The following is a 27837-nucleotide window of genomic DNA, read 5'->3' as shown; positions in this document are numbered from 1 at the left end:
TGGGGAGGTTGTTCCCAGACATCTCTTCCCAGTTCTTTGTGGTGATATCATCTTGGTACCCACAGAATCAACCAGGATGAATGTATTTATACCATGGAAAATGGAAAAGCACTAAAATCTGATCCTTTTGGGGGAAATTTGGTTTATTAGCATACTTACAAAATATCCCCACCTTCTAAATGTTTTAGTCTGATATGATTCCTCCCTGAGATTTTTTGGAGTTAATAAATTGTGATTAAGTCTAAGTTCATAATATATGTTCTCCCACCCCACCCCTCAGACACCTATTTCATCATTTCCTATGGCAAAGCAAACATATAAAGTAAATAAATAATTATTCTTTGGCTGTAAGTTCATGTTTGCTATACAGTGTATTATTTAGTTTCTAGAAACAAAGGCAAACCTTTTCACTAGTAATGGTGTATTATGAAAAATAGCTACTACAGTGGTATGATATCTGAAATCTGAGGCATGGATTCTTTTCTTTTTTTTAACATGTGCTAGAAATACAAGCAGTTTCAAAACTGGGAACTTGATATATATTCGGCCTTATAGTCTTTCAGTCCTCGTCCAGCCTTCAGATGGAGAAGTGGGAAAAGAACTCACAATACAACCACAGCTTGTTTTTCTGGATAAGCAGGTACTTTGTGCACAGGTAACAATCTTTACTTGGAGCCGGGTACCATATTGTATTCGGAGCATGTTTCAGACTCCGTCATCATCATAATACACGTGTACAGAACACCCACCCTGTGACAGTTGGTGCACTTAGAACATCTAACTACTTTCATTATTTTCCTTCCATTGCACAGCTTGCTTTCCTTCTATTTTCTGTAAAAAGTCCAGAATATGAGTATGGATAAGAGTAGAATTCAAATACTTTTTCACTCCAAACAAATTCTTACAGTAGGTCTCAGGTGTCTTCTCAGAAATCTATCCTTCCCAAAGTGCTGGATCTGTATCTGAAGAAGTCATTTCATATGCTGGTGAAGGCATTTATGCCATTATATTATAGTTCTATGTTATTTTAAGTGATTTCTCCTGTATGTGGATAAGTACAATATCAATAAGAGGCTTCTGTATGCTTCATTCTAATTTCAGTGTCCAAGTCCTTGGATTTTATCTTTTCTCTGTTTACTAATGTCATGGGTGGATTCCTATCTTATTAACCTTCAGCAAGCAGTGTCGGTCTCCTTTTCTGTAAACTTAGCTTTCCTTTGTCCTCTTCACTGCCCTGCCCCAAATTTTCTTGCAATAATCTCCCTTCTCACGATACAATTATTTGATAGATTCTTCTTAACATGACAAAGAATATTTATTATTTTATTTATTTTATTATTTTTTCCTTTGCTTATCCTCATGAATGTGTGGTATATGGAAGATTCTGTCCGAATCCTCTTCTTTTTTGGTTAACTTCACAAAATTCTCTTCTGAGTCCTATTTTCCCTTTTTTGTTTTCCCCCAGAATCGGAGAGTAGAGTCCTTGGGGCCCCCGTCAGAGCCTTGGGTCATTTCGGTTTCCCTGGAAGGGACATTAGATTCTGTGCTGAGAGGTAGGTACTCGTGACATTCGGAGACCCACTATAAATGCATCTGCCCAAAAATGTTTGCAACCACTGGGGAGTCATAACAAAGTCACTAATACTCAGTATCTTTGATAATTTGGAGGGAAAAAAAAATTCCACCACCAGTGTACAATGCCAGTGTCTTCTAAAAAGTACAGAAGTTTGACAGGAAATGTTTAAGGAGCCATCTGCCCTGTGGTATGGTGAGCATTTTTGTCATACCTGTAGCATATGTGTGTGTGTGTGTGTGTGTGTGTGGTGTGTGTGTGTGTGTGTGTGTGTGTGTGTGTGTGAAAGTGTTAGTCACTCAGTCATGTCTGACTCTTTTCAACCATATAGAGTGCAGCTTTCCAGGCTCCCCTGTCCATGGAATTCCCTTCTCCAGGGGGTCTTCCCAACCCAGGGATCAAACTTGGGTCTCCTGCATTGCAAGCAGATTCTTTACCATCTGAGCCACCGGGGAAGCCTATATATATATATGTGTGGGTGTGTATATATATATATATTTTTTTTTTTTCATCTGTTGGTGAGCATTTAGACTATTTCCACATCTTGGCTAATATAAATAGCACTGAAACAAAAATGGGGATACCTTTTTGAGATCGTGCTTTTAATTATTTTGGATAAATACCCAGAAGTGTGCCTGATGGATCATGTAGTATTTCTAGTTTTAATTTTGTGAGGCACCTTGATATTCTTTTCCATAAAGGCTACACCATTTTGCATTATCATTCAAAGTGCTTGAGAATTCTAATTTCTCCTAGAAACTTGTTGGAAACCAAAACTTGGCTGTCTTTTGGCCTTTTTGAAAATAGCTGTCCTATTCAGTGTGAGATGATATCTCTTTGTGGTTTTGATATGTATTTCCCTGATGACTAGTGATGTTGAGCATCTTTGCATATGCCTGTGACTCTTGCCTGGAAAATCCCATGGGTGGAGGAGCCTGGAAGGCTGCAGTCCATGGGGTCGCTAAGAGTCGGACCCGACTGAGTGACTTCCCTTTCCCTTTTCACTTTCATGCATTGGAGAAGGAAATGGCAACCCACTCCAGTGTTCTTGCCTGGAGAATCCCAGGGACGAGGGAGCCTGGGGGGCTGCTGTCTATGGGATCGCACAGAGTTGGACACGACTGAAGCGACTTAGCAGCAGCAGCGGCAGCAGCAGTTGGCCATTTACAGGTCTTCTTTGGAGAAATGTCTGTTCAAGGTCTAAGTCTATTTTTTAATTGGGTTATTAGTTTTTAGGTGACTGAGGTTTAAGAGTTTCTTGTATATTTTGCAAACTAACATCCTATCAGATAAATGACTTGCAAACATTTTCTCCCATGCTATAAGTTGCCTTTTCATTCTGTTGTTAACTATGCAGAAGCTTTTAAATTTGATGTAATCTCACTTATCTAATTTTGCTTAAAATGTCAGTACTACCTAAAGAGAGCTACAGATTCAATTTAATCTCTATCAAAATCTCAATATTTCTTATAGAAATAGAAAAAAAGCAATTCTAGAATTTTTATGGAGCTGCAGAAGATCTTAAATAATCAAAATGATCTTGAAAAATAAGAACAAAATGAGAGTCACCACTTCCTAATTTTAAAGCATATTAGAAAACTATAGCAAACAGTATGATACTGGCTTCAAAACAGGCATATAGACGAATGGAACAGACTAGAGAGCTGAGAAGTAAATCCACTCACTTATGGCCAACTGATATTCAACACAGGAATTAAGGATATACAATGGAGAAAGAATTGTCTCTTCAGCAAATGGTATTGGGGGAAACTGGATATCCACACACAGAAGAATGCAGTTAGACACCATATGGGTTAGGACATTTATATTAGTTTGAGCGTTCTGTAATGCTTTTACACACTTGCAAACAACTCATTTACCAATTTAAACATTTGCCTATCTGCAACATTGCTGGTGTCCAAGAATGACTCTGATTTTACAGTTACTTCTTGCTCTACCCTGGCTTTGAGTCTAAGCTCATCCTCACGCCTCCTATGAAATATGTACCTTGCCATCCTTCATACATTACCTGTACCCAGTACCTTACACTCCATGCCTTACCCCTACCTCATACCTACTCGTCCACTGTACCTTAATCAGCCTCTATACTCTACTGTGCCCCACTCCTGACTCATACTACCCCAGACTCTTCATTACTTTTCTTTCAGTTATCCCAAGGATATCCTCACCCACTTGTTTAGAATCATACCGGATCATGCAAAATGAATAAGGCATTAAACCATTTGTTATGCGTTTGTATTAACACCAAGTCATGCTCAAGTGAGCCAACTCCCCTGGATCAGTATTGTCACCATTGTCCTTGTTTGGAGATTCACTGTGAACATATGAGGAATGGTCTGGGTGTCTAATATGCATATATTATGCGTGTGTGGGTGAATGTCATGATACAGGAAAGAAATTATTTATAGAAATAACCACATTACCAAGCAGTTTATTTCAATTATTGAGAATATGTCTCAACACCATCATGAATTATTTTTCCTTAACTTCAGAGAAAATGGAACCAAAACCATTTGGCATAGACCACCTAACTTAAGTATTTCCTGCAGAAAAATAAATTAACAACAAAATCATGTCTATATGTCTAGCCTAAACCTTTTCTTCTGCCATTTGACTTCATGTTCTTTGACCTCAGTCAATCCTCTTCAGTTAAAAAAAAAAGATTATTAGCTGTTACAAAACAGTGGGTTTATACACGTGTGCTGTGTGTGTGCTCAGGCATGTCCAACTCTTTGCAACTCCGTGGACTGTAGCCAGTCAGGCTCCTCTGTCCATGAAATTTTCCAGGCAGGAACACTGGAGTGGGTTACCATTTCTTCCTCCAGGGGATCTTCCCCACCCAAGGATCGAACCCCCATCTCTTACATCTCCTGCATTGGCAGGTGGGTTCTTTACCACTGTGCCACCTGGGAAGCCCTGTGGATTTATATACTCAAAGTTAATTATTTTCGGTCCTTCAGATCCTTTGATATTTAACTATAGATCCTCATTATAGAAAAATATGTCCTTAATATTAAAAAAACTCAACATTAATAATGTAATAGTTTGCTAGTGTAGATAGCTAAGGGTAAGATGGATAGTTGTGGGAATGGGTGGGGTGGAATTTGGACTAAAAAGGTATTTTAAAACCCTATTCCTTACATAATCACATTCAAGTAACATTCCCTGATAAATCATGTAATCAGCTTCAATCTTGCTTCAAACCCAGCACCTCATCTTCTCCCAGGTTCCCTCAGCCAGTCCCAGCTTGATCAGGGAGCCTGTCAATGACATTTGTCTATTTTACAATTATCGTTCCAGAGATATGGTGAACCCCAGAGTAATGTACTGTACTTGGCAGAAACTGCCTACGCTTTTGGGCACATATGCTTCAAATCTGAGAATATCATAGATATATATGGGAATCTTTGTAGAGATCTCTGAGGCAAGCTGGTATTTAACACAAAAGCAAGCCCATTTGGAGCTAAAGTACTTTCCATTAGGCAGTTTGGCGGCTGTTCTATGAGGCAGACTCACTGTGCTCGCCGGACATATTTCGATTAAATGCTGCTTTGTATTCCTCCAAAGATGGGAACAATAAGGACGTTTGTCAAAGGAAAAACTGCAGCAAACGATTTCATGTTGAACATCTGTACTCTGCAGTTCATTGTTTGCAAGAGTTTATTGACCATAATTTTGATGCATATAGGTTTTAAAGAGTATGAACGGCATTTATCTTGGGCGCCTATCATTTATTTGAGTCTTGGCTTATTTATTTCCATTTTTCTGGGCATTTTTATTTATTTTGGGACTCTGAAGTGATGAAGGAAAAGATGTTTCTGAAAAGGGAAGTTTTAGTTAGCTCTGCAAAATAGATGAGGAAAGACAATGTTTTCCCAAAAAGGATTGAGCAATTGAATTGAAAAATGTTTAACACTGCGCATATTCTATCTTTATGATATCTTTCAGCCTTAAAGATCTCAAACCAATTTTTAAACATTAGGACCACTCTCCTGTCTCATTGTCCATCATACCAATAATCACAGTGACATTTCCAAACAGAAATGGAGCAGCTGTTAATTAGCAAAGTCATTTGAGGGTAGTGGAGGCGGAAGACTAATTCATGGAATTGTGAATGGGATCTGGAGCTCAGTTTCCTTCTTTCTGTTTGTAAATGGATGGCCTATTGTTAGAAAATGTAAGCTTTCCTTTTTGCATTTTATTCAGAGAAACCAAAGTGCAGACAATACACGTTGCTGAAGAGGGTGGTCTTTATCAGTCCTGATCTGATGCATAGCTGTGCTCCTAATCTATTGGCCTCACTCTGCCACCACATAAACTACAGATCCCTTGACTAGAAGAGAGGCAGAGCCTAGAAACTGACCGCCAAGAAAGATAATAGACTTTCTTTCTTGAGAGACATTTAATAATAAAATGCATGCGTGCATGCTGACTTGCTTCAGTCGTGTCTGACTCTGTGTGACCCTATGAACTGCAGTCTGCCAGGCTCCTCTGTCCATGGAATTCTCCAGGCAAGAATGCTGGAGTAGGTTGCCATTTCTTCCTCCATGGGATCTTCCTCATCCGGAGACTGAAACCACATCTCGTATGTCTAACCTGTATTGGCAAGCATGTTCTTTACCACTTACACCACCTGGGAAGTGGTGTATTCTTACCCAATAGTGGCTAAGAATACAAACTTTATGAAATCAGGCAGATTTGACCTATAACCTTCTCACCAAGTAATTTAATGTTTTCTGAGCCTATTTCCTAATCTCTAGACTGTAGATAATAGTATATTTTGTGGTGTTGTGTAGTTTGTATATAATGATGAATAGAATGCCTGACGTTTGGCAGAGTGAACTTTGATATATGTTAGCTGTTGTAACTATTATTATGGGCTTCCCTGATGGCTTAGATGGTAAAGAATCTGCCTGAAAATGTGGGAGACCTAGCTGCGATCCCTGGGTTAGGAAGATCCCCTGGAGAAGGGAATGGCTACCCACTCCTATATTCTTGCCTGGAAAATTCCATGGACAGAGGAGCTTGGCGGGCTACAGTCCATGGGGTCACAAAGAGCTGGACACAACTGAGTGACTTTCACTCGCTATTATTCTGTCTTGACTTACTTGGTTTCAAGATTTGCCTAAGAGAAGCCTGATGGATTTAGTAACCTTTTTAATTAATTTTTTCTTTATTGTCCAATTGCCTGTCTACAGAGATTACTTGAAGAAATTGCTGTAGTGTAGGTAACTAACATTCGCTGTTTGGTTTTGTGTTTGTTTGTAGGATGTACTCACGCAGGAACTCAAGATGGTTATGTGAGCTTCTCCAACTTGGCAGTTTTGATCTCTGGGTCAAATTGGCACTTTATTTTTACTGTCATTTCCCCTCCAGGTAATTTCAACACAGTGTGTTTTTATTATCTGTTTCTTTCTTTCTTTTTAAAATATAGCCCCTTCTCCTTTATAATGGGACTAGCTCCTCTCATGAATAAGAGTCACTGTAGCTTAGAGAAAAAATTCCCCTGTTTATATCATTATGGTGTGAGAAGCAAGAACACATGTAAAAAATTAAGCCTGAAGAGCAAGTATTGCTTCCTGGTAAGCAAGAATCCAAATGTACATTTTCTTCTAGTTGTTAAAATTTACTTTGAATGTTCTACTTTTTTTCCTATGACATTTGATGGAATTTGGTTGAATATTAAAATTTTTAATTTGTAAGGAAGAGAGTCGTGGAATATTGAATTTTATGAAACCTTATCTTTTAGTCCTGCCTGCCTCATCCACTGCCCCACCCCCACCTTGGAAATGAGGACTATACACATTCAAAATCCTGATACTTTAGAACTGTAGGTAGAAGGTGTGTGTAAACTGTTTATACAATCCAGTTCTTTCTGAGAAAATGTTCAAAAGAAATCTCCCTTCTGAAGCATTCTGACAAATTTCACTTTGTTAGAGGGTACTATTATTCAATCACTTTGTAGTGAATAAATGCTACTTAAACTTCAAAGGCAGATGAGTTTATGAAAAATATTACTCTCCCATTTCCATAGTGAATAGAGTCCAATCTCCACCCTACAGAGGAATGGTGAGAGTTAATTTGGGGCTGCTGTTGCTGCTAAGTCGCTTCAGTCGTGTCCAACTCTGTGCGACCCCATAGACGGCAGCCCACCAGGCTCTGCCGTCCCTGGGATTCTCCAGGCAAGAACACTGGAGTGGGTTGCCATTTCCTTCTCCAATGCATGAAAGTGAAAAGTGAAAGTGAAGCCATTCAGTCGTGTCCGACCCTCAGCGACCCCATGGGCTGCAGCCTACCAGGCTCCTCTGTCCATAGGATTTTCCAGGCAAGAGCACTCTTGGGGCATCCTTTTTTATAAAGGATTAAACTCTGATAGAGACACAATTACCACTTTAAAATGATTTAGATATTGCATGCAGTATTGTAATTTACTAGAAAAAACCTTCCTCACCTAAGGGAGCATCGAGAAAATTCTAAAAATTGTAGCATTACATTTGAACTGAAAAGTTGATATTTATAATCAATTATTAATTTGAGTCTGGGAAATTAGTCTGATACTTAAGACAGGTAACTGTGGAAAGTAGTTAATGCATCAGCTGTGATAATGCAAGGCTTCAAAAAAAAAAAAAACCAGAACAATCATGAGTGGACTTAAACCTCTTAGATATTGGAAATGGCAAAGGAAATGAAATGTTTTCATGTGAGCTATCTGAACCCCAGCAACAAATATTTAATTAAGACCAGATATGAGTTCTCTTTCATGAAACTTAAATTCAAACCATGGTATACTTTCAAAAAGTTAAAAATATGGCTCTCATGAAAATGTATGATGAACGCTTGTCAACAAGTTATTTAACTTTTTAATGTGGGAACCAGGAGGATAGCAAGGTGTATAGTTCATGTAGCCTGGAAAGAAAAGACTGCTGAAATCAGTTTGCTAAATTGGATACAGGGCAACCAAACTCTAATCTTTTCTGAGTTGTGTGTCTATGAATATCACTTACTTTCTTACTGGATGAAAATCATTTTCAGTTTACCCAGTGTTCTACAAATTCACAAGACTGGCCCCTAAATGTTAAACATTAAGTTCAACAAAGGTGTGTTCCAGAGAATTTGATAAACCTTGGATGAGTTTGTTTGAAAATCCTCTTTTATGACATTGATAAGATCTGTAATCTTTTTTTTTTTTTTTTGCCTCCTCTCAGTTCCAAGTTTTAAACCATTTTTCTTCACACAGAGAATATCATTTGGGGTCAGGTAGTATTGTTAATTTTGTAAGAGAGCTATTCTTTTGATATCTGTGATATTGTCCTAATGAAAGGACAGATTCATGGAGAATGTTCAGTGCCTTGACCATGGGATTCCCAAAGACATATTTTGAAAGGTAACACATGCAGAGCTGGATATTTTGGTCCCAGCTTGTTGGATATTTAAAAGGCCATTACCCTACAGTTTTCTCAGTAGTTAACTAAGACTAAATACTTCATCAAGGTTATTTGAAGGCATATGTTATAAAGCCAAATGTAAACTATATTGTAGACAGAAGCTTCTTGGTGACACTGTGATTTTGAGCTGGCCCTGGTGTTCACATTTACTGGCCTACTGCTTCCTTTAATTTCTACCTACAGCTTGCAAAGTCCCCTAACTGAAGAATTGTCTTTCATTTTTTTGTTTATCATTTTCCTTAAATTATTCTTAGTCATTTTCAAGACATTCTACAAGGTGAGGCATAGAATTTCTTTTTCTTTTCTCTCCTCTATTTAAATGAGGAGAGAAAAGATGAAGGAGAAATAGAAAACATCAGAAGGCCTGCCCTTCTGTGACTCCATAACCTCATGTTCATTAACAGTATAACTCCTGAGAGTAACTGCTTGTTTCCAGGTGTTATCAATGGCTAGGGCTGGAATTATTCGGGAAAGCAGCTTATCCTGGCCTGTCCTTAGATGGATAGACCGATCAGTGTGACATTTCTCCTTTTTAACAAGCTCTAATAGAAGAGCTGTGACAAGTATTTATTCATGGATCTGTTATTGTTGTTTCATTTTTGAATCAAACAGAGGATTGCAATCATTTTCATTTCCTCATATCCCTTAGAGAGAGGAACTCACCTTTATTCCTATTTTATTATGTTTTGTCTCATATTTATTTATTTTTCTTAAAATGAAGGAAAGGGACAAAATTCAATATCTACTTAATGTCCAGAGATGGCAGATAATGGTAGATGTGATTCCTGATTTTAGATCATGGAGATTGGCTAACTGTCTCTCTAAAATTTCCAAGATTGTCCATGTCTTTATTTTTTTTAATGGAAATAAATGTCACTTTAATCAATGTTCCATTAGTTGCTGCATACAAAGACATGCATTTTTTCAGCTCTGTAGATACATCAAAGACGTAATTAAGGACTTAGTTCTTTTAATACCAGTCAGTTCAGTTGCTCAGTCATGTCCAACTCTTTGCGACCCCATGAATCGCAGCATGCCAGGCCTCCCTGTCCATCACCAACTCCTGGAGTTCACTCAGATTCACGTCCATCGAGTCAGTGGTGCTATCCAGCCATCTCATCCTCTGTTGTCCCCTTTTCCTCCTGCCCCCAATCCCTCCCAGCATGAGTCTTTTCCAATGAGTCAACTCTTCACATGAGGTGGCCAAAGTACTGGAGTTTCAGCTTTAGCATCATTCCTTCCAAAGAAATCCCAGGGCTGATCTCCTTTGGAATGGACTGGTTGGACCTCCTTGCAGTCCAAGGGACTCTCAAGAGTCTTCTCCAACACCACAGTTCAAAAGCATCAATTCTTTGGCGCTCAGCCTTCTTCACAGTCCAACTCTCACATCCATACACTTTTAATATACATGTATATAATTTATTTTCTATTGAGGTTCCATTGACATAACCCTGTATAAGTTTAAGGTGAACAGTATGTTGGTTTAATATATTTATATATAGCCATATGATTACCCCTGTGGTGTTAGCTAACATCTATATCACATTACATAATTATCATTCTTTTTGTTGTTGTTCTGAGAACAGTTAAGACCTACTCACTTAGTGACTTTGAAGTTTATTATACAGTATCATTGACTATAATCACTATGCTATTTTGGAAATATAAAAATTGAGGAACTGAGAAACTGCATAGGTTGACCAAGTGTGTATAGAATCCTCATAAGTCTTTCTAACATGTGGATTAATCCAGGTCATTTTTCCATTTCTGAACTTCCTGAGACAGTCCCCAGAGGGCAAGGTGTCTGTAGGCTTGTTCTACTGACTTCCCGCCCAGCCTTTCCCCGTGCACTGTCATTACTGGTGTCTAGGCTGTGGTTTCTTTAACCGTTTCCTGGGGCGCCGGGACTCTTAGGGGCTCTCCAGGGTTGCTGGGTGGAGATGGAACGCACTCTGCCACCTGACCCAACTGCAGTTGCTATTTCCGAGTCTAGAATATTCCTCCTCCCTAAATTCACCTGTCTTCCTCACCAGTTCACCCAGGGTTCTTCTCAAATGTCATCTCCTCAGAGAGCTCTTTTCTGCCTCACTCTGTCTGCATCACTGTCCCAATCTTGTTCCTCCCATCTCCAGGCATTCTCGGTCTTCTGCTGAGAATTCCTCACTCCCTGGTGTCAAGAGTATCTGAGTATTTGCTTGTCTGTCTATTGCCTGCCTGCTCTATTCTGCCTTAGAACCTAAATTCCAAAATGGACAGGAATTCTGCCTAGTTCAGCGTTACATCCCCAGTGTAAACAAAAACAAAAACTGGCATGTCATAGGCACAAATAAATATGTGTTTATGAATAGGTGAATATACCGAGATTCTGTCTAAGATTGCATTTAAATAATGTTCTGCTGTTGAAAGTATTTAAAAACTGGTAGTCTCCAGCCTTAGACCCAGGTTAGTGCTCTAGACTTAGAAACCTCAGGCCTGATTTCAGCCTCTGTGTCATTATCTGTGTTCTAAACACTTTCATGGCTTACTCTTCTATATCCCAGGTGGCTCAAGTGACTTCCCCACTCAGAATTTTTCTATTTATGACACTGACTTCAGAATGTTGTCACAGGTCTTTTCGCTTTTGACATGTAATGCCCACCCAAATTTGCCTCCCATTTTTTCCTGCATTAATTCCTGGTATTTCTTGGCAGTAATTTTTTTCAGTATAGATCACTTTTTCTCTTTTCTGTCTTTATTTAGTCAACTTTCACATCCCCATCTAGATACTCCCTCCTATGGAATGCTTTCCCCAAGCCTATCAATGGAAAATAAACTTCCATAGCATTTGACTTGCATCATTCTGGTGGCATGGGTCACATTCTGATTTGTATTACATTTGTATGTGTTTCCTATTTCATTTATTAGCTTGTAAATATCTTAAGAATGAGAACAGTAACTTGTCTACTTGGTGAAGTAAACAATCACTGAGCAGTTATTGGAAAATGGATAAAAGAATAAAGAATTTTGTTTTTACTTCTGTGAATCCCTAGTAAAACCCATCCCTCTGTCTCTAGGCTAGAATTAGCTTATTCAGTTGTCCATAAAAAGCAACTAATTGATAACAAACAAGCCAACTACGGCTCAAGTATAAGATGTACACACAAGAAAAGCATTTCTAGATAATTTTGTTATAGTAGTTTTGGGACCAAGTCAGCCAGGAGTCAAGAAACTAGGGATCTAACTGTGACTTCCAATCCAATGTCAGGTTCAGCCCAAGGAAAGCGCAGCAAAGAAAACACAGTGTTTCCTTGAGTCGATAAAATAAAAGCTCTATTTTTGCCTGAATTATTCAGATGAAAGCAGAGATTTGGTGGTTTGTTTGTTTTGAGTGAGCTACTCAAAAACACTGGTTATAACTAATATATGTTCACAAGCAAGTGTTTTTCTTTAACTTTTGTCTTGAGATATAATTGACGTATGATAAGCTACACATATTTAAAGTGTACTATTAAATAAGCTTTGATGAATCTATACGTCCATGAAACTATCCCCACAATTAAGATAATGAACTTATCATTCCCAAAATTATAGGCAAAGTCTTAAGCTTTCTATTTTTGAAATAACATACAGTAAAAATGATCTTTTTGGTAGGTTATTTTATAAATTCAAATATATATATATATATAGAGAGAGATTCATATAATCACTACCACAATCAGGATACTGAACATTTCCCAAAGGTCTCCTTTATATTTTTCCTTTGTTCTCTCATCCTCCCACTAATCCCTGCAACTTCTGATCTGGTTTCTATCTCTATAATTGTCTCTTCTAAAATATCATATAAATGGAATCATATCATATATACAGGGCTTCCTTTGTGGGTCAGATAGTAAAGAATCTGCTGCAATATGGGAGACCCAGATTCGACCCCTGGTCGGCAAGATCCCCTGGAGAAGTTTCCAGAAAACTGGAATCCCGCTGGAATTTCAGAAAACTGGAAACCCATTCCAGTTTTCTTGCTTGGTGGGCTCCCAGCCCATGGGGTTACAAAGAATCAGACACAACTGAGCAACTAACACTTAACACACATCATAAGCATCCTTTAGAAATGGACTTTACTCAGCATAATGCTGTGGATATTTATCTCAGTTACAATTTCCTTCCTTCCTCCTTCCGTTTCTTCCTTCCTCTCTGTTCTAATTAGTGGAGCATAAGAGTGAATCTTCAGTTTTGCACTGGTGGAGAAAGTAGGTCTGAAAAAGGAGAGCATTGGAGGAATTCTCCCATTGTAATGAACAGAACTGGAAATAACAATCATATGATATTGTTGGAATCTTGCAGTTCGTCAGAAACAGGAGTCTTGCATTTATTATTGATTCATATATTTAATCATCTAATTCAGTAAATATTTATTGAACCAACTAGGTGCCAGGTACTGGTTTAACCATATCTCTTCCATAGTATTTTATTCTATTAGCATCTTATTATTATTTTGTATTTATTTGTTTTTTTTTTGAGCAGGGGTCAATTTTACAGCTCGCTCCAGGTCGTTTGCTGTCTTACCTGTGACTCCGTCCGAGAGACCCACCATCATCATGGCTGCTTCCTTGTGCTCAGGGGTCTCGTGGCTGGCTCTGTGCTGCTTTGTATGCTGTTGGTTTAAGAAAAGCAAAACCAGAAGTATGTAGATTGTTTTTGAATAAAAATATCTGAAAAAATATACCGTTATGCATAACATACTAACTATTCTTTTTCTTCCCGCAAAGAAACATATTTTATGAGCCTCTGTAACATATCAAACAGCATGCAGCCAAATTGCTCAATTTATAGAGACAAGGATTGCCTAATCCCAAATAACAACAACAGTAATAATATATAATAACAATAATAATAGCGACAGCTCTTATTTTTTGAATACTCATTATGGACTGGGTTCTAGGTACTTTAGAGACTTGAATTCATTCAGTCTTCAGAACAGCTCTATCAAATAGGTACCGAGTACTCTGTGTTCAGACATGGCACAGTTCAGTTCAGTTCAGTTCAGTCGCTCAGTCGTGTCCAACTCTTTGCAACCCCATGAATCACAACATGAAGCACAAAAAAGCGAAGTCACTTTCCCAAAGTCTCACCACCAGGATCAAACCGGCTAGTTAGGTTCTCGCTAGACCCCACTCTCTGAAACACTGTGTGGTACAGCCCAGGCGACCTTCCAAAAGGCAAATTCTATAAACAAGGGGAAAAATTTTTCTTTTTCAGAAGAAGGAAGAGAGTGCTTGGGTTTTTTGTTTGTTCGCCTCTTTTTCCCTAGGAGCATAGAAATTGTGTTCTTGGGCATTTTCCCAGAATCTGATCTTTTTTTTTTTTTTTCTTCTTTTTTGGGACGGTGAGATGGGGATGGAGACATGGATAAAACCCTTGTGGAATTAGGAGATACTAGGAAAACAAAGTGATAAGGAAGAGTGAGTATAAAAAGGCAGAATGAAGAAAGGCAAAGGGTGAAGGTAAAAAATTAAGAAAGAAAAGAGCAAGAAGTAGGGTGCCACCACCAGACAGTTCACTGTGCTTGGATTTCTGAGAGAAGCTGGAGAAGGAAGTTCCACTAGATGCTCTTTATTTTGAGGCAAGCTTCATATTTTTAGCTTAAAAATTGTGCTGTAAAATGTGTATAGTGAAAAGAATGGTATTTTTTACAAATTTCTTTAATGTCTGATTTAAGAAAAGTCAGCTGGATTCTCTTAGCAGCTTCTGCATTTGGTCTGTTGCAATGTATTGTTTTGACTCAAGTATCTGAAGAAAATTCTAGCCTCAAATAGATACCTTGTAGAAAAAGAAAGACTATTTTAATAACTTTTACATATACAGTAGATGTTCTTATCTGTTGCTGTACCCAAACTAGACCAGAGATAGTTACTTAAAGGTACATCTCAATATACTTTTTTATTCTGTTACATGAAAATCCACAAGTCTACCTTGAACTTTGAATTTTGCCCACAGGTGATTTTGAAAAATCATGTTTTGGCCATTTGGTAAATGTTGTTTCACTGAGTTATATAGATATACCAAATGCTGATATTAATATATTTCATTCTACAATTTTTTAAAAAACTACATGTTAATATCAATAGAATTAGAAATTCTGTGAAGCTCATGGTAGTTTATAACAACGTTTTCTAAACTTCTAAAATTTCCAATGTGAGCTTGATTTATATCACTGATGACAAATACTATCGTTTCTTTGAAGTTATAGGCTTACTTAATTTACTTATAAAAGAAATCTCCCAAATACCCTATTTTGAATAACCATAATTTGTCTTTCAGTTTTTTCTTTCAAGTGCTTTCAATGTGAAAATGGTGTTTCATGAAAAAAAAAATCAGTCAGTTTTGCTCAAAACAATCACAAAAGTGCTTTTTCTTGAAACAATTATCATGTCTCTTGGCATGGCATTATCTGACATTATATTATAATTTATTTGCTTATCATCTGCCATCCAAAGTGAAAGTGAAGTCACTCAGTCATGTCCGACTCTTTGCGACCCTATGGACTGTAGCCTACCAGGCTCCTCAGTCCATGGAATTTTCCAGGCAAGAGTACTAGAGTGCGTTGACATTTCCTTCTCCAGGGGATCTTCCCAACCCAGGATCGAACCCAGGTCTCCCACACTGCAGGGAGATGCTTTACCATGTGAGCCATCAGGAAAGGGCAGGGACCTGATCTTTCATACTTACAATTGATCTTATAGTGCCTATAACAGTGTCTGGCATGAAGAATGTAAATGTATTTTAATTAATATATTCAGTGAATAAATGAATTAAAGCATCACTCCAGTCAAGAGCTGACTGAAGATATAAACTCTTCGATCAAATACACACAGCTATATGAAGTCTGTGGATTGCACTAATGCCAGTTTCCTAGTTTTGATGTCATACTACAGTTAATGTAAGTTGTTGATGTGAAGAGAAGGCTAAGTGGAGGTGCATGGGTCATCCCTGTATGTTTCTTTGACACTTTCTGTGAATCTATAATTATTTCTAAATAAAACCTGAAAAGAATACAGTAGGTCCCCACATATGGACGAGTTCTTCCGAGAGCACTTTCGTAAGTCAAATTTGTAAGTCCGACCAAGTTAGCCTAGGTACCCAACTAACACAATTGGCTGTATAGTACTGCACTTTACTGTAATAGGTTTCTTTTTTTGTTATTTTTAAATTTAAATTTATTTATTTTAATTGGAGGCTAATTAGTTTACAATATTGTATTGGTTCTTCCACACATCAACATGAACCCGCCACGGGCATACACATGTTCCCCATCCTGAACCCCCTTCTCACCTCCCTCCCCACACCTATTGTACAGAGTGAAGTAAGCCAGAAAGAAAAACACCAATACAGTATACTAACGCATATATATGGAATTTAGAAAATGGTAATGATAACCCCGTATGCAAGACAGCAAAAGAGACACAGATGTATATAACAGTCTTTTGGACTCTGTGGGAGAGGGGGAGGGTGGGATGATCTGGGGCAATGGCATGGAAACATGTATAATATCATATAAGAAATGAATCACCAGTCCAGGTTCGTTACAGGATCCTTGGAGCTGGTGCAATAGATTTCTAATAATTTTCACACAAAATACATAGAAAGCAAACACAAAAAATAAAGCACTTAAAATTTTACAGTACCTTGAAAAATGCAGTAGTATAGTACAACGGCAGGCATACAGGGGCTGGCATTGAGTAAACTGGCAAGAAGAGTTACTGACTGAAGGAGAGAGAGGAGGTGGGAGATGGTAGAGCTAAAGGATCTTCAGCAATAGGAGTTAGAGGGTCAGCTGCAATTTCACGGACCCCTGATGTTGATGGCACAGCTTCTGGTTCCTTGATGGGTTCAACTCTATCTGCCCTCTTGGAATAAGGATCCAGTGATATTTGGATAGTAGCTCTTTTTTTCTCATCATAGATGACACTGTCTCACTGGATTATATTCTGAACAGCTTCTGCAACCTCCGTGTACTGTTGTATGTTCAGGTCCTGTGCCTCAAATGCTAACAGTGCCTCCTCAAATAGCGAAAATCCCCTGGCCATTTCCTGCATCATGAATCTCTTCGGTTCTTCAGTTACTTCTTCCTCTTGTCTCCTTTCGTTCTTTCTCTGGACCTCCGACTCCATCAGGTCTTCATTAGTAAGCTCCTTGCGTTGCATAGCAAAAAGTTCAATGAAGTCATCCGCTTAAAGATCTGGCTTGAAATAAAGATACTGTACTACTGTACTCTATACAGCACTGGACAGGAAAGCACACCAGAGCACAACCACTTGTAGAGGATGCAGTAATGTGACAATGTATGCCAGACACGTGAACTGACTTATGTGATTGGACACTCAAACACATGTTCAAATCTTTGAAAGTTTGCAACTTGAAGGTTCATGTGTAGGGCACTTACTGTACTAGGAACATTCTATAGCCACCCTGGTCAACAGAAAGATAACTATAACCATGTTCATGGTTATATGACCAGGCAGATAGTGTCATTTTCTAGTAGCCATTTAACCTAAAATTAGCTGGAGCTGAAGTTCCAATACTTTGGCCACCTGATGTGAAGAGCTGACTCATTGGAAAAGACCCTGATGCTGGGAAAGATTAAAGGCAGGAGAAGGGGGCGACAGATGGTTGGATGGCATCACAGACTCAATGAACATGAGTGTGAGCAAATTCTGGGAGATGGTGAAGGACAGGGAAGCCTGGCATGCTGCAGTCCATGGGTTCCCAAAGAGTTGGGCATGCCTTAGCAATGCTACTGAACAACAAACCAAAAATATCAAAATAATATTTCAACACGTAATGAATCTAAAAATATTAGGTACCTTGAATTTTTGAAAAATCAAGTGTGTGTTTTATGTTTACAGACACATTTCACATATTCAACCACCACATGGAGTGGCCGCCATATTGGACAGCGGTTTTATACCTCCATGGTAGTGGTCAGTATATGGGATTTCATTTTAGTGTTCCTGAAGCTCTGGGATATTGGGTGCATTTTGCTGCACATTTATCACAATGATTTGGGGGGAGTGGACAAGAGAAATATCCTAACACTTCAGGCTCATTTGCAATAAATATGTCATTTTATTCTTAAAAAAAAAACACTTTTTTTTTCATTAATTTAGAAATAAAAAACGAAGAGATTTCTGAGACTCAGACTAATGATCAAAGGAATCACAGCCATGTCTCACCCAAACACCAAGGGTCACAAGTAGAGACTGAAAAAGAAGTCACCAGGATGGCAGAAGGTAAGCTTAAACAATAGGGTGATTTCTACAGAGAGAAACAGATCCATGGTGTATGAACTGTAGCCTCCTGCTCGCTCTCAGTTTCTGAATCAATTTAGTTTATAGACCCTTCTTTAGCCTTTGTTATTTCTTCTCAAGGAAATTATACCCCAGCAAAAGAACACACAAGTCCAGCTGATTCACTCAGCTGTTAACCAATGATTCGAGTTGACATTCATATATGTTTTTTCTTACTAGAAGATTATTGGTTTAACATTTGAATTCATTACTTGAAGAAAAGGAAAACCAGCGTATAGGCATATAATCTTTCCCTCAGCCATTGCAAAGCTGCCAGTTTGGCAACATAATTGAATCTGGAACGAAGAGCCTGGAGTTGCCCAATACCAACTATGCAAATTAGATGGAATATGGAACCCTCAAGAAATGTCAGCTTTGTTAAGCTCTGCTTTGCTGCTTATCGTACTTTTTGTGAAAGGTATTATTTGCCTACATTGTGCATGATGCCAGATGATTTTTGCTTGTTATATTGTTAAATAGCCATTAGAATTGCTGCCAAGCAGAGAAAAGATAAGCATTTGATTCAGACCAATGTTCCGTGTTTTTGAGGACACAGAAATTACAAAGACAATGGGCAGAACACAAGATAGATTTGCCAAGTATGAATATGGTATATGAAAAATATTCAATAACTTCCATAGATCTGAATTTTGAAACATATGCTCTAAAGAGAAAAATATTGCTTGTTTTCTAAGTAATAACTAATTATCATGATATTTTCTGCTTGAAAAAAGGAATCCAAATCTCACTGGTTCTGAGTGGATGTATAACCAAACCATAGCAGTGTGACGTCATTCTGCTTCTAATGAGTTTAATGAACTCCGGTGACTGTGTGTGTATCTGTATATCGGTTTGCTTGCCCGTTTGCATTTTTTTCCCCTACAGAGGAAATGAGGGTTTGTTTTTTTTTAAGTTTCCTGTGAAATTAGCCATCCATTTTCCATCCAGCTCCTGGACCTGCATGAGAAAGTAGTAGGAAATATGAGTGGGTGGGAGTGTGAAGGATGGAGTTTGAGAGAAGGGGGCAGGAACTCTTCCTAGATTCCATCTAAGACAACTTTGATTTTGGTTTCCAGAAGCTTGTCCGTATCATGGCATGCAAATTCAGGACAGTTGTTTGAAAGTGGTCCTCAGAACCCAGCTCTGTGAAGAATGGCATATTCAGCTGCATTCTCCAGCACACAGCAGGAGTGATGCTTATCTTTCCCCTAATCTAATATGACCATCTACATGAATCTCAGTTTCCCAGCTTAAATTAAGTACATTACGCAGTCCACAATGCTTGGATATTTTATTAAGGGACATATTTTATGTGGTGGCTTATTAATAAATTATCAGGAATGAAACAAGGGATAGGGCTCCTATGGATGAGTTTAGATTGAAGAGATGGGAGAATGAACGAGGCCATTTTACTAGGACATCCAAGTTCAAAATAGAAAGATGTGTGTTCCAAATGTTCCCCTGGGGATCAAAATGGATTTGTTTTCTTATCTTCTAAGATTTGTCCACATCTTAAGAGCATTGTTTCCAAAGGAAGTAATGAGACCTCTCCTGCCTTTCTTTGGAAACTATTACCAGCTGTAAATACCTAATTACTGCTAGCTTTAAATAAATTTGGTTTTATTTTATTATTACCATGACACTCTAATTTCCTTTTCCTTCTGTGTTTTTAAACTGGTGGCATTTGCTGATCAAGTGATTGGCCTGTCTCTCTCATAAGCATTTTGCAAACACCAAGCATCACCATCAAATATTTGCTGATAGAATCGAGCATTTCTGCTGTACAGTAGATATAGACTGTCAATTTATCATGCTACAGCTTTTACCAAAAATTGTATGTATGCAGCAGGGAAGGGAGTAAAGCATGTATCTATCCCTTGAATTTTACTTTTACCAGGGCCTTTGACATAGGGAGCATCTGAGCCAGTTTTTAAAATTCACATCTACTTTTGTCATTCAGCTATTCACAAGATTTAATGAATTACCAACCTCAGTTGGAGAGGCAGGAGAAGTTGACAATTAAGAGCATAAAACTTGGGCATCACTGGGAAATATTGAGGGCAGGAGGAGAAGGGGGCAACAGAGGATGAGATGGTTGCTTGGTATTGCTGACTCAATGGCCATGAGTGAGCAAAGTCAGAAAGACAGTGAAGGGCAGGGAAGCCTGGCATGCTGCAGTTCATGGGATCACAAAGAGCTGGGCATGACTGGGTGACTGCACAATGACAAATGAGACTATGGAGACTGAGCTCAGAGAGTCCAATAGGGCTGATGATGAATTGACTGTGGATGTATTTAATAAATGGGAAATGTGGAAACCAGCAAGGGTGCTCACTAGCTCAGGATGTCTTCAAGGAGTGCTAGAAAAAGATGTAACCTGAGATAGAGGGATGGTAGGTTCTGATTTTCAATCATTCAATGATGTACTGTGAAACTTATTTCATTAAATTAATATTTATTGAGTGAAAGTATACATTTGGGGTTATACAGTTGCCAAAATCTTGACAATAAGGAGGAAGAAAGTAAATAAATGTGAATTAATGTCAACAGGAAAATTCAAGAGACAATCTACATTGTCAGAAAAAGATTCCTCATGTGTAAAAAGGGGATAATACCTACTTCACAGGGTTGTTGTGAGAATGAAATGAAAGGGTGTTATTTGTACCACATGTGGCACATACTATATGACAATAAATATTAATTTCCTTACCCCCCCCCCAAAAAAAAAACCAACTTGGGCATCAGCACGACTGGGTTTAATCTGATGCCCTTGTTGACTTTACTTCATGGCCTCAAGAGGGTCAACTGTCCTCTCTGTGCACTTCGATTTCCTCATCATGAGAATTGTCCTAATAATATCACCCATACTCAGATGTTGTTATGCTGATTGAGTGAGCGAATATCACTATAAGCATGGAGAGATTTCTGGCACAGTGTGTATACTGTGTGTGTTATTTATTATTGCTCTTGTTATTATTAGTTTATCCAAAGCTCTCCAAGACCTGACTCTACTCTGGATTCCACCCGCTTGCCCCTCCTCACACTCACCTCCACCAACTCACTCTTCCTGGGACTGGTCTAACACCTTCGCACACACTCACCTGCACTGTTTCTTCCAATAGGATTGCTTGTCATCACCTGTTAAAAATGAATGAGCTTAAATTTCATCTTCCAATACAGATGAAATAAGTATGTATTTGTTTCCTGATTTTTAAAAATACCTTTTAAGGTCCTCTCTCTGCAAAGTTACAAAGAAGTGATACTTGGCCACCAATTCTTTATGGCTTTCTAATATGGTGGGGACACGAGAATAATATTTTGGGGAAAATGAAAAATTCCAGGTGATAAAAAAGGGTAAAGCAATCACCATAATGCTAAAGGAGAGAAAGACTTTCATTATCCTAAGTTACCATGTTTAGTCTCTCCAGTTCCTAAATCATGTCACACTGCTTCAAATCCCATTTGCTGAAGGCTTAATTGTAGGGTTTGCACACACTTGGGGTCCACAGAAGAACCGAGAAGGAGTCCTGCTATGCTCTGTGGAAACTCAGTTTTGTACCATTCTTTTGCAATTGTTTCCTGTTCCCCTAGTTTGGTGAATAGTCCCCAAAACGTCCCAGGCTAGACACCTCAGAGTTCTCCTTAACCCTCGGCCTTCCATTGCAACCTTGCCCTGTGGCCTGCTAGTTTTATTGATTCCACCTCTGCAGCGTCTTGGTTTACATCCCCATTCCCTCTACCTACTCCATTTCCCAGCTGCATCTTCAGTTCAGTCTCAGTTAACAAACTCCCTACAGATGCCCATCCTCTATTCTCTCTCTTTGCTCTCTAGGACACCATTCTCTGTACATAACTTAAGAATCTTGGTTTCAAGACACACTTCTCTCACATAACCATAATCTCAAAAATATACAAGCAACTCCTGCAGCTTAATTCCAGATAAATAAACGACCCAATCAAAAAATGGGCCGAAGAACTAAAGACATTTCTCCAAAGAAGACATACAGATGGCTAACAAACACATGAAAAGATGCTCAACATCACTCATTATCAGAGGAATGCAAATCAAAACCACAATGAGGTACCATCTGACGCCAGTCAGAATGGCTGCGATCCAAAAGTCTACAAGCAATAAATGCTGGACAGGGTGTGGAGAAAAGGGAACCCTCTTACACTGTTGGTGGGAATGCAAACTAGGACAGCCACTATGGAGAACAGTGTGGAGATTCCTTTAAAAACTGGAAATAGAACTGCCATATGACCCAGCAATCCCACTGCTGGGCATACACACCAAGGAAACCAGAATTGAAAGAGACACGTGTTCCGCAATGTTCACTGCAACACTTTATAATAGCCAGGACATGGAAGCAACCTAGATGTCCATCAGCAGACGAATGGATAAGAAAGCTGTGCTACATATACACAATGGAATGTTACTCAGCCATTAAAAAGAATACATTTGAATCAGTTCTAATGAGGTGGATGAAACCAGAGCCTATCATACAGAGTGATGTAAGCCAGAAAGAAAAACACCAATACAGTATACTAACACATATATATGGAATTTAGAAAGATGGTAATGATAACGCTATATGCGAGACAGCAAAAGAGACACAGATGTATAGAACAGTATTTTGGACTCCGTGGAAGAGGGAGAGGGTAGGATGATTTGGGAAAATAGCATTGAAACATGTATATTATCATGTGTGAAACAAATTGCTAGTCCAGGTTTGATGCATGAGACAGGATGCTTGGGGCTGATGCACTGGGATGACCCAGAGGAATGGTATGGGGAGGAAGGTGGGAGGCGGGGTTCAGAATGGGGAACACATGTACACCCGTGGCAGATTCATGTCAATGTATGGCAAAACCAATATAATATTGTAAAGTAAAAATAAAATAAAATTCAGCTATCTAGAAGGAATAGTTCCCTTTTCTCAACTTTTGTGACACTTCCCTTTTATTCACTTAATACCTTTTATATGTAATATAATTATTTGTGTTCATCTTGTCCAAATGCCTCCCTATTAGGTCTGTATCTTTTCTAATGCCAGAGGGCATTATAACAGGAGACCATTGATGACTGTTGTTAAGTGAATAAATTGAACTGAACTGTTAAGTGAATGGTGAAGGCAGAGATAGAATGGGTCCATCTCCATACCCCCTCCCCTTTTCAGAGACCCCTGGATTCCAGCAATTCCTACAACAGTTGACAAAAATAAGGCCTCTCGTCTCTTCTAAAAGAGATGGAGAAATTTTATTCTGGTTCATAAGATTAACAACAGGATAATGGCTGGACGTCTTTTCGGGTCTTCAGTTCAGTTCAGTTCAGTCTCTCAGTCATGTCCAGCTCTTTGCGACCCTATGGACTGCAGCATGCCAGACTTCCCTGTCCATCACTAACTCCTGGAGCTTACTCAAACCCATGTCCATCGAGTTGGTGATGCTATCCAACCAACTGAACCTCTGCGTCCCCTTCTCCTCCTGCCTTCAGTCTTTCCCAGCACCAGGACCTTTTCAAAAGAGTCATTTCTTCACATCAGGTGGCCAAAGTATTGGAGTTTCAGCTTCACTATCAGTCCTTCCAATGAATATTCAGGACTGATTTCCTTAAGAATTGACTGGTTTGATCTCCTTGCAGTCCAAGGGACTCTCAAGAGTCTTCTCCAACACCACAGTTCAAAAGCATTAATTTTTTGGTGCTCAACTTCCTTTATAGCCAACTCTCACATCTATACGTGACTACTGGATAAACCGTAGCTTTGACTAGATGGAACTTTTATGGCAAAGTAATGTCTCTGCTTTTTAATAAGCTGTCTAGATTGGTCATAGCTTTCCTCCCAAAGCGTAAGCAACATCCAACATCTGTTTTAATTTCATGGATGCAGTCACCATCTGTAGTGATTTTGGAGCCCTCTAAAAAAAATCTCTCACTGTTTCCATTGTTTCCTCATCTATTTGCTGTGAAGTAATGGAACTGGATGCCATGATCTTAGTTTTCTAAATGTTGAGTTTTAAGCCAACTTTAACACTCTCTCCTTTCACTTTCATCAAGAGGCTCTTTAGTTCTTCATTGCTTTTTGCCATAAGGATGGTGTCATCTGCATATCTGAAGTTATTTCTCCCAGCAATCTTGATTCCAGTTTGTGCTTCATCCAGTCTGGCATTTTGCATGATGTACTCTGCATATAAGTTAAATAAGCAGGGTGACAATATACAGCCTTGAAGTACTCCTTTCCCAATTTGGAACCAGTCTGTTGTTCCATGTCCAGTTCTAACTGGTGCTTCTTGACCTGCATACAGATTTCTCGAGGCAGGTCAGGTGGCCTGGTATTCCCATCTCCTTCAGAATTTTCCACAGTTTGTTGTGATCCACACAGTCAAAGGCTTTGGCATAATCAATAAAGCAAAAGTAGATGTTTTTCTGGACTCTCTTGCTTTTTCTGTGATCCAGCGGATGTTGGCAATTTGATCTCTGGTTCCTCTGCCTTTTCTAAATCCAGCTTGAACATTTGGAAGTTCATGGTTCATGTATTGCTGAAGCCTGGCTTGGAGAATTTTGAGCATTACTTTGCTAGCGTGTGAGATGAGTGCAAATGTGTGGTAATTTGAGCATTCTTTGACATTGCCTTTCTTTGGGATTGGAATGAAAACTGACCTTTTCCAGTTCTGTGGCCACTGCTGAGTTTTCCAAATTTGCTGGTATATTGAGTGCAACACTTTCACAGCATCATGTCTCAGGATTTGAAATAGCTCAGCTGAAATTCCATCACCTCCACTAGCTTTGTTCATAGTGATGCCTCCTAAAGCCCACTTGACCTCACATTCCAGGATGTCTGGCTCTAGGTGAGTGATCACATCATCATGATTATCTGGGTCATGAAGATCTTTTTTGTACAGTTCTTCTGTGTATTCTTGCCACCTCTTCTTAATATCTTCTGCTTCTGTTAGGTCCATAACATTTCTGTCCTTTATCGAGCCCATCTTTGCATGAAATGTTCCCTTGGTAGCTGTAATCTTCTTGAACAGATCTCTAGTCTTTCCCATTCTACTGTTTTCCTCTACTTCTTTGCATTGATCACTGAGGAAGGCTTTCTTATCTCTCCTTGCTACACTTTGGAACTCTGCCTTCAAATGGATATATCTTTCCTTTTCTCTTTTGCTTTTAGCCTCTCTTCTTTCTTCAGCTGTTTGTAAGGCCTTGTCAGACAGCCATTTTGCCTTTTTGCATTTTGCCTTTTGGGGACTGAGCAGTGGGCAAGATGTGATGCCTTCCTTCTAGGTGATGCTGTCTGCTGGCCTCCTGAGTTCCCTCTCCCTGTGTTCCTGATGACTCCCTCTGTCTTTGCGGTAGAGTTATTGCTGGAGACCTTAGCACTGCCTTCTCCAAATAGTACCCTGATCTGTGGCCTCTAATCACTTGTGTGCTTGTGTATGTGAAATCCATGTCCCCAGTGTTGATGGAAAACTGAGGAGAAAAGGAGGTCCATACCATACAAGTGAACTGTAAACATTAACTTCATAAATTTCTGATCTCTACCACATTTGAATCTTACTGACTATATATGGTATGTTTTGTGAATGTAAAATAAAAAGACTATCAGTTTACCTTTTTTAAGTACAAATCTATAGAAATAGCAGGGAGAGGAGAGGAGGGGGCTGCTGACCTCAAGACATTTGGAAGCAGAGAAGAGCAAAACAGTTCAGGACCAGAAATTGCCCTAAGTTCCCAAGAAAGCCAAACTATATTTGGAAGTTATTAATAAATAGCATGTCCATACCATATAATACAAAGATATGAACATCTCCTAGTTGAAAAAACATAATCTATCACTTATTCCTTAAAGAAAACTTTTTAAAAATTACCAGGAATAAAAGCCTACCTGGTAAATAAGATGGGGAGTTCCAATGCTATTTGCAACCAAGATCCAGTATCATCTTTAACAATGGAATATTAGAAGAATTTTTACTTAAGTGATGATAAAGTACAGAACTCATTCTTACCAAAATTTTATAACATATATATTTGGAATGGGAAGAAACAGTCAAATTTAAAACAAAATTTAGAGGACAATTTTGGAGAAAATACATATGATTTGCAGAAGATTGTTTAATGGTAACTTAAAGATTCAACCATTAACTACTATATTTATTAATAGCTTGAGTAAATTCATCAAATATAACATCAGTCTAAGCAAAAATCATATTGTTTAAACCAAGGGTATAACACCAATACAGTATACTAACACATATATATGGAATTTAGGAAGATGGCAATGACGACCCTGTATGCAAGACAGGGAAAGAGACACAGATGTGTATAACGGACTTTTGGACTCAGAGGGAGAGGGAGAGGGTGGGATGATTTGGGAGAGTGACATTCTAACATGTATACTATCATGTGAATTGAATCGCCAGTCTATGTCTGACGCAGGATGCAGCATGCTTGGGGCTGGTGCATGGGGATGACCCAGAAAGATGTTATGGGGAGGGAGGTGGGTGGGGGGTTCATGTTTGGGAATGCATGTAAGAATTAAAGATCTTAAAATTTAAAAAATAAAAAACTAAAATTAAAAAAAAAAGATTTATCACTGAAAAAAAAAAAGAAAGATAAATATATAATAGTGACCAAAGAATATGCTGTCTTGGGGAAAAACAAGAGATATATGGGATTTACATAGAAAATAAACTGTATTTCATTGAAGAGTTTAAGGACAAATACACAGGGAATTACAGTGTGTTTCTAATTAGATTAATTAATATTGCAAAGACCATATTTATTTCTAAATTAACTTTGGTTTAGGAATCCCTGGTGGCTCAATGTTTAACACCATTTCAATTATTTACTCCAGAATAGAACAGTATAAGATGATTCTAAAATTCTTCAGAAACTGTAGATTAATGACAGAAAACTAATTTTTTACAGGAAATGGAATTTTTGGCAATGGGCAAAGGTAGCTCAACCAGAGACACAATACTTATGTCACTATTCTTCAGACAACGTGATACTGATACAAGAATATATGAGCATTAGGAGAAATAATCTCAATTAGGTATAGATATAGATATTAGGTATAGAAATGTAAGTTATGATGAAGATAATAAAAATAAAGGAAAACAGAAGCATTCATCTATGAATGGGGCTAGAAATTTGACTTCTTAGAACATTTAGTAATCTAGATTCATACTTCAAAAAATTACCAAAGTAAACTTTGAGTAGATTAATGAGTTAAATTAGGTTTACTAAAACATAACCATTGCTAGAGTATCACAGGAATAATAAACTGGAGATCACTTATAGTATAATGTGGAATGAAAGGCACTTTTTCTTTACCTTTTAAAAATTTCCATACTACCTTATTCATCATTCATTTCCTATTAAAAATAGATAATAATTTTTCATTTAAAAGAACAAATAATGTAGAAAAAATGTAGATGATAGTATTTATAATGCATGCGTGCTCAGTCATTAAGT

General features: G+C 38.4%; 1 protein-coding gene across 4 annotated transcripts in view; it reads left to right on the top strand.

The window, feature by feature from the left end:
• Positions 1–27837, top strand: part of PKHD1 (PKHD1 ciliary IPT domain containing fibrocystin/polyductin) — a 456884-nt gene that overhangs the window by 413101 nt on the left and 15946 nt on the right. For all 4 annotated transcript variants that reach the window (XM_069562807.1, XM_069562808.1, XM_069562806.1 and 1 more), the window contains exons 62-66: positions 505–640; positions 1466–1553; positions 6863–6970; positions 13540–13698; positions 18183–18305. In XM_069562807.1, the coding sequence (XP_069418908.1) occupies positions 505–640; positions 1466–1553; positions 6863–6970; positions 13540–13698; positions 18183–18305 (614 nt within the window). The remainder of the gene's footprint in view (positions 1–504; positions 641–1465; positions 1554–6862; positions 6971–13539; positions 13699–18182; positions 18306–27837) is intronic.

Source organism: Ovis canadensis, chromosome 20 (genome assembly GCF_042477335.2).
Source record: "Ovis canadensis isolate MfBH-ARS-UI-01 breed Bighorn chromosome 20, ARS-UI_OviCan_v2, whole genome shotgun sequence".
Taxonomy (NCBI): Eukaryota; Metazoa; Chordata; class Mammalia; order Artiodactyla; family Bovidae; genus Ovis; species Ovis canadensis.
This window is presented reverse-complemented; position numbering and strand designations above follow the sequence as displayed.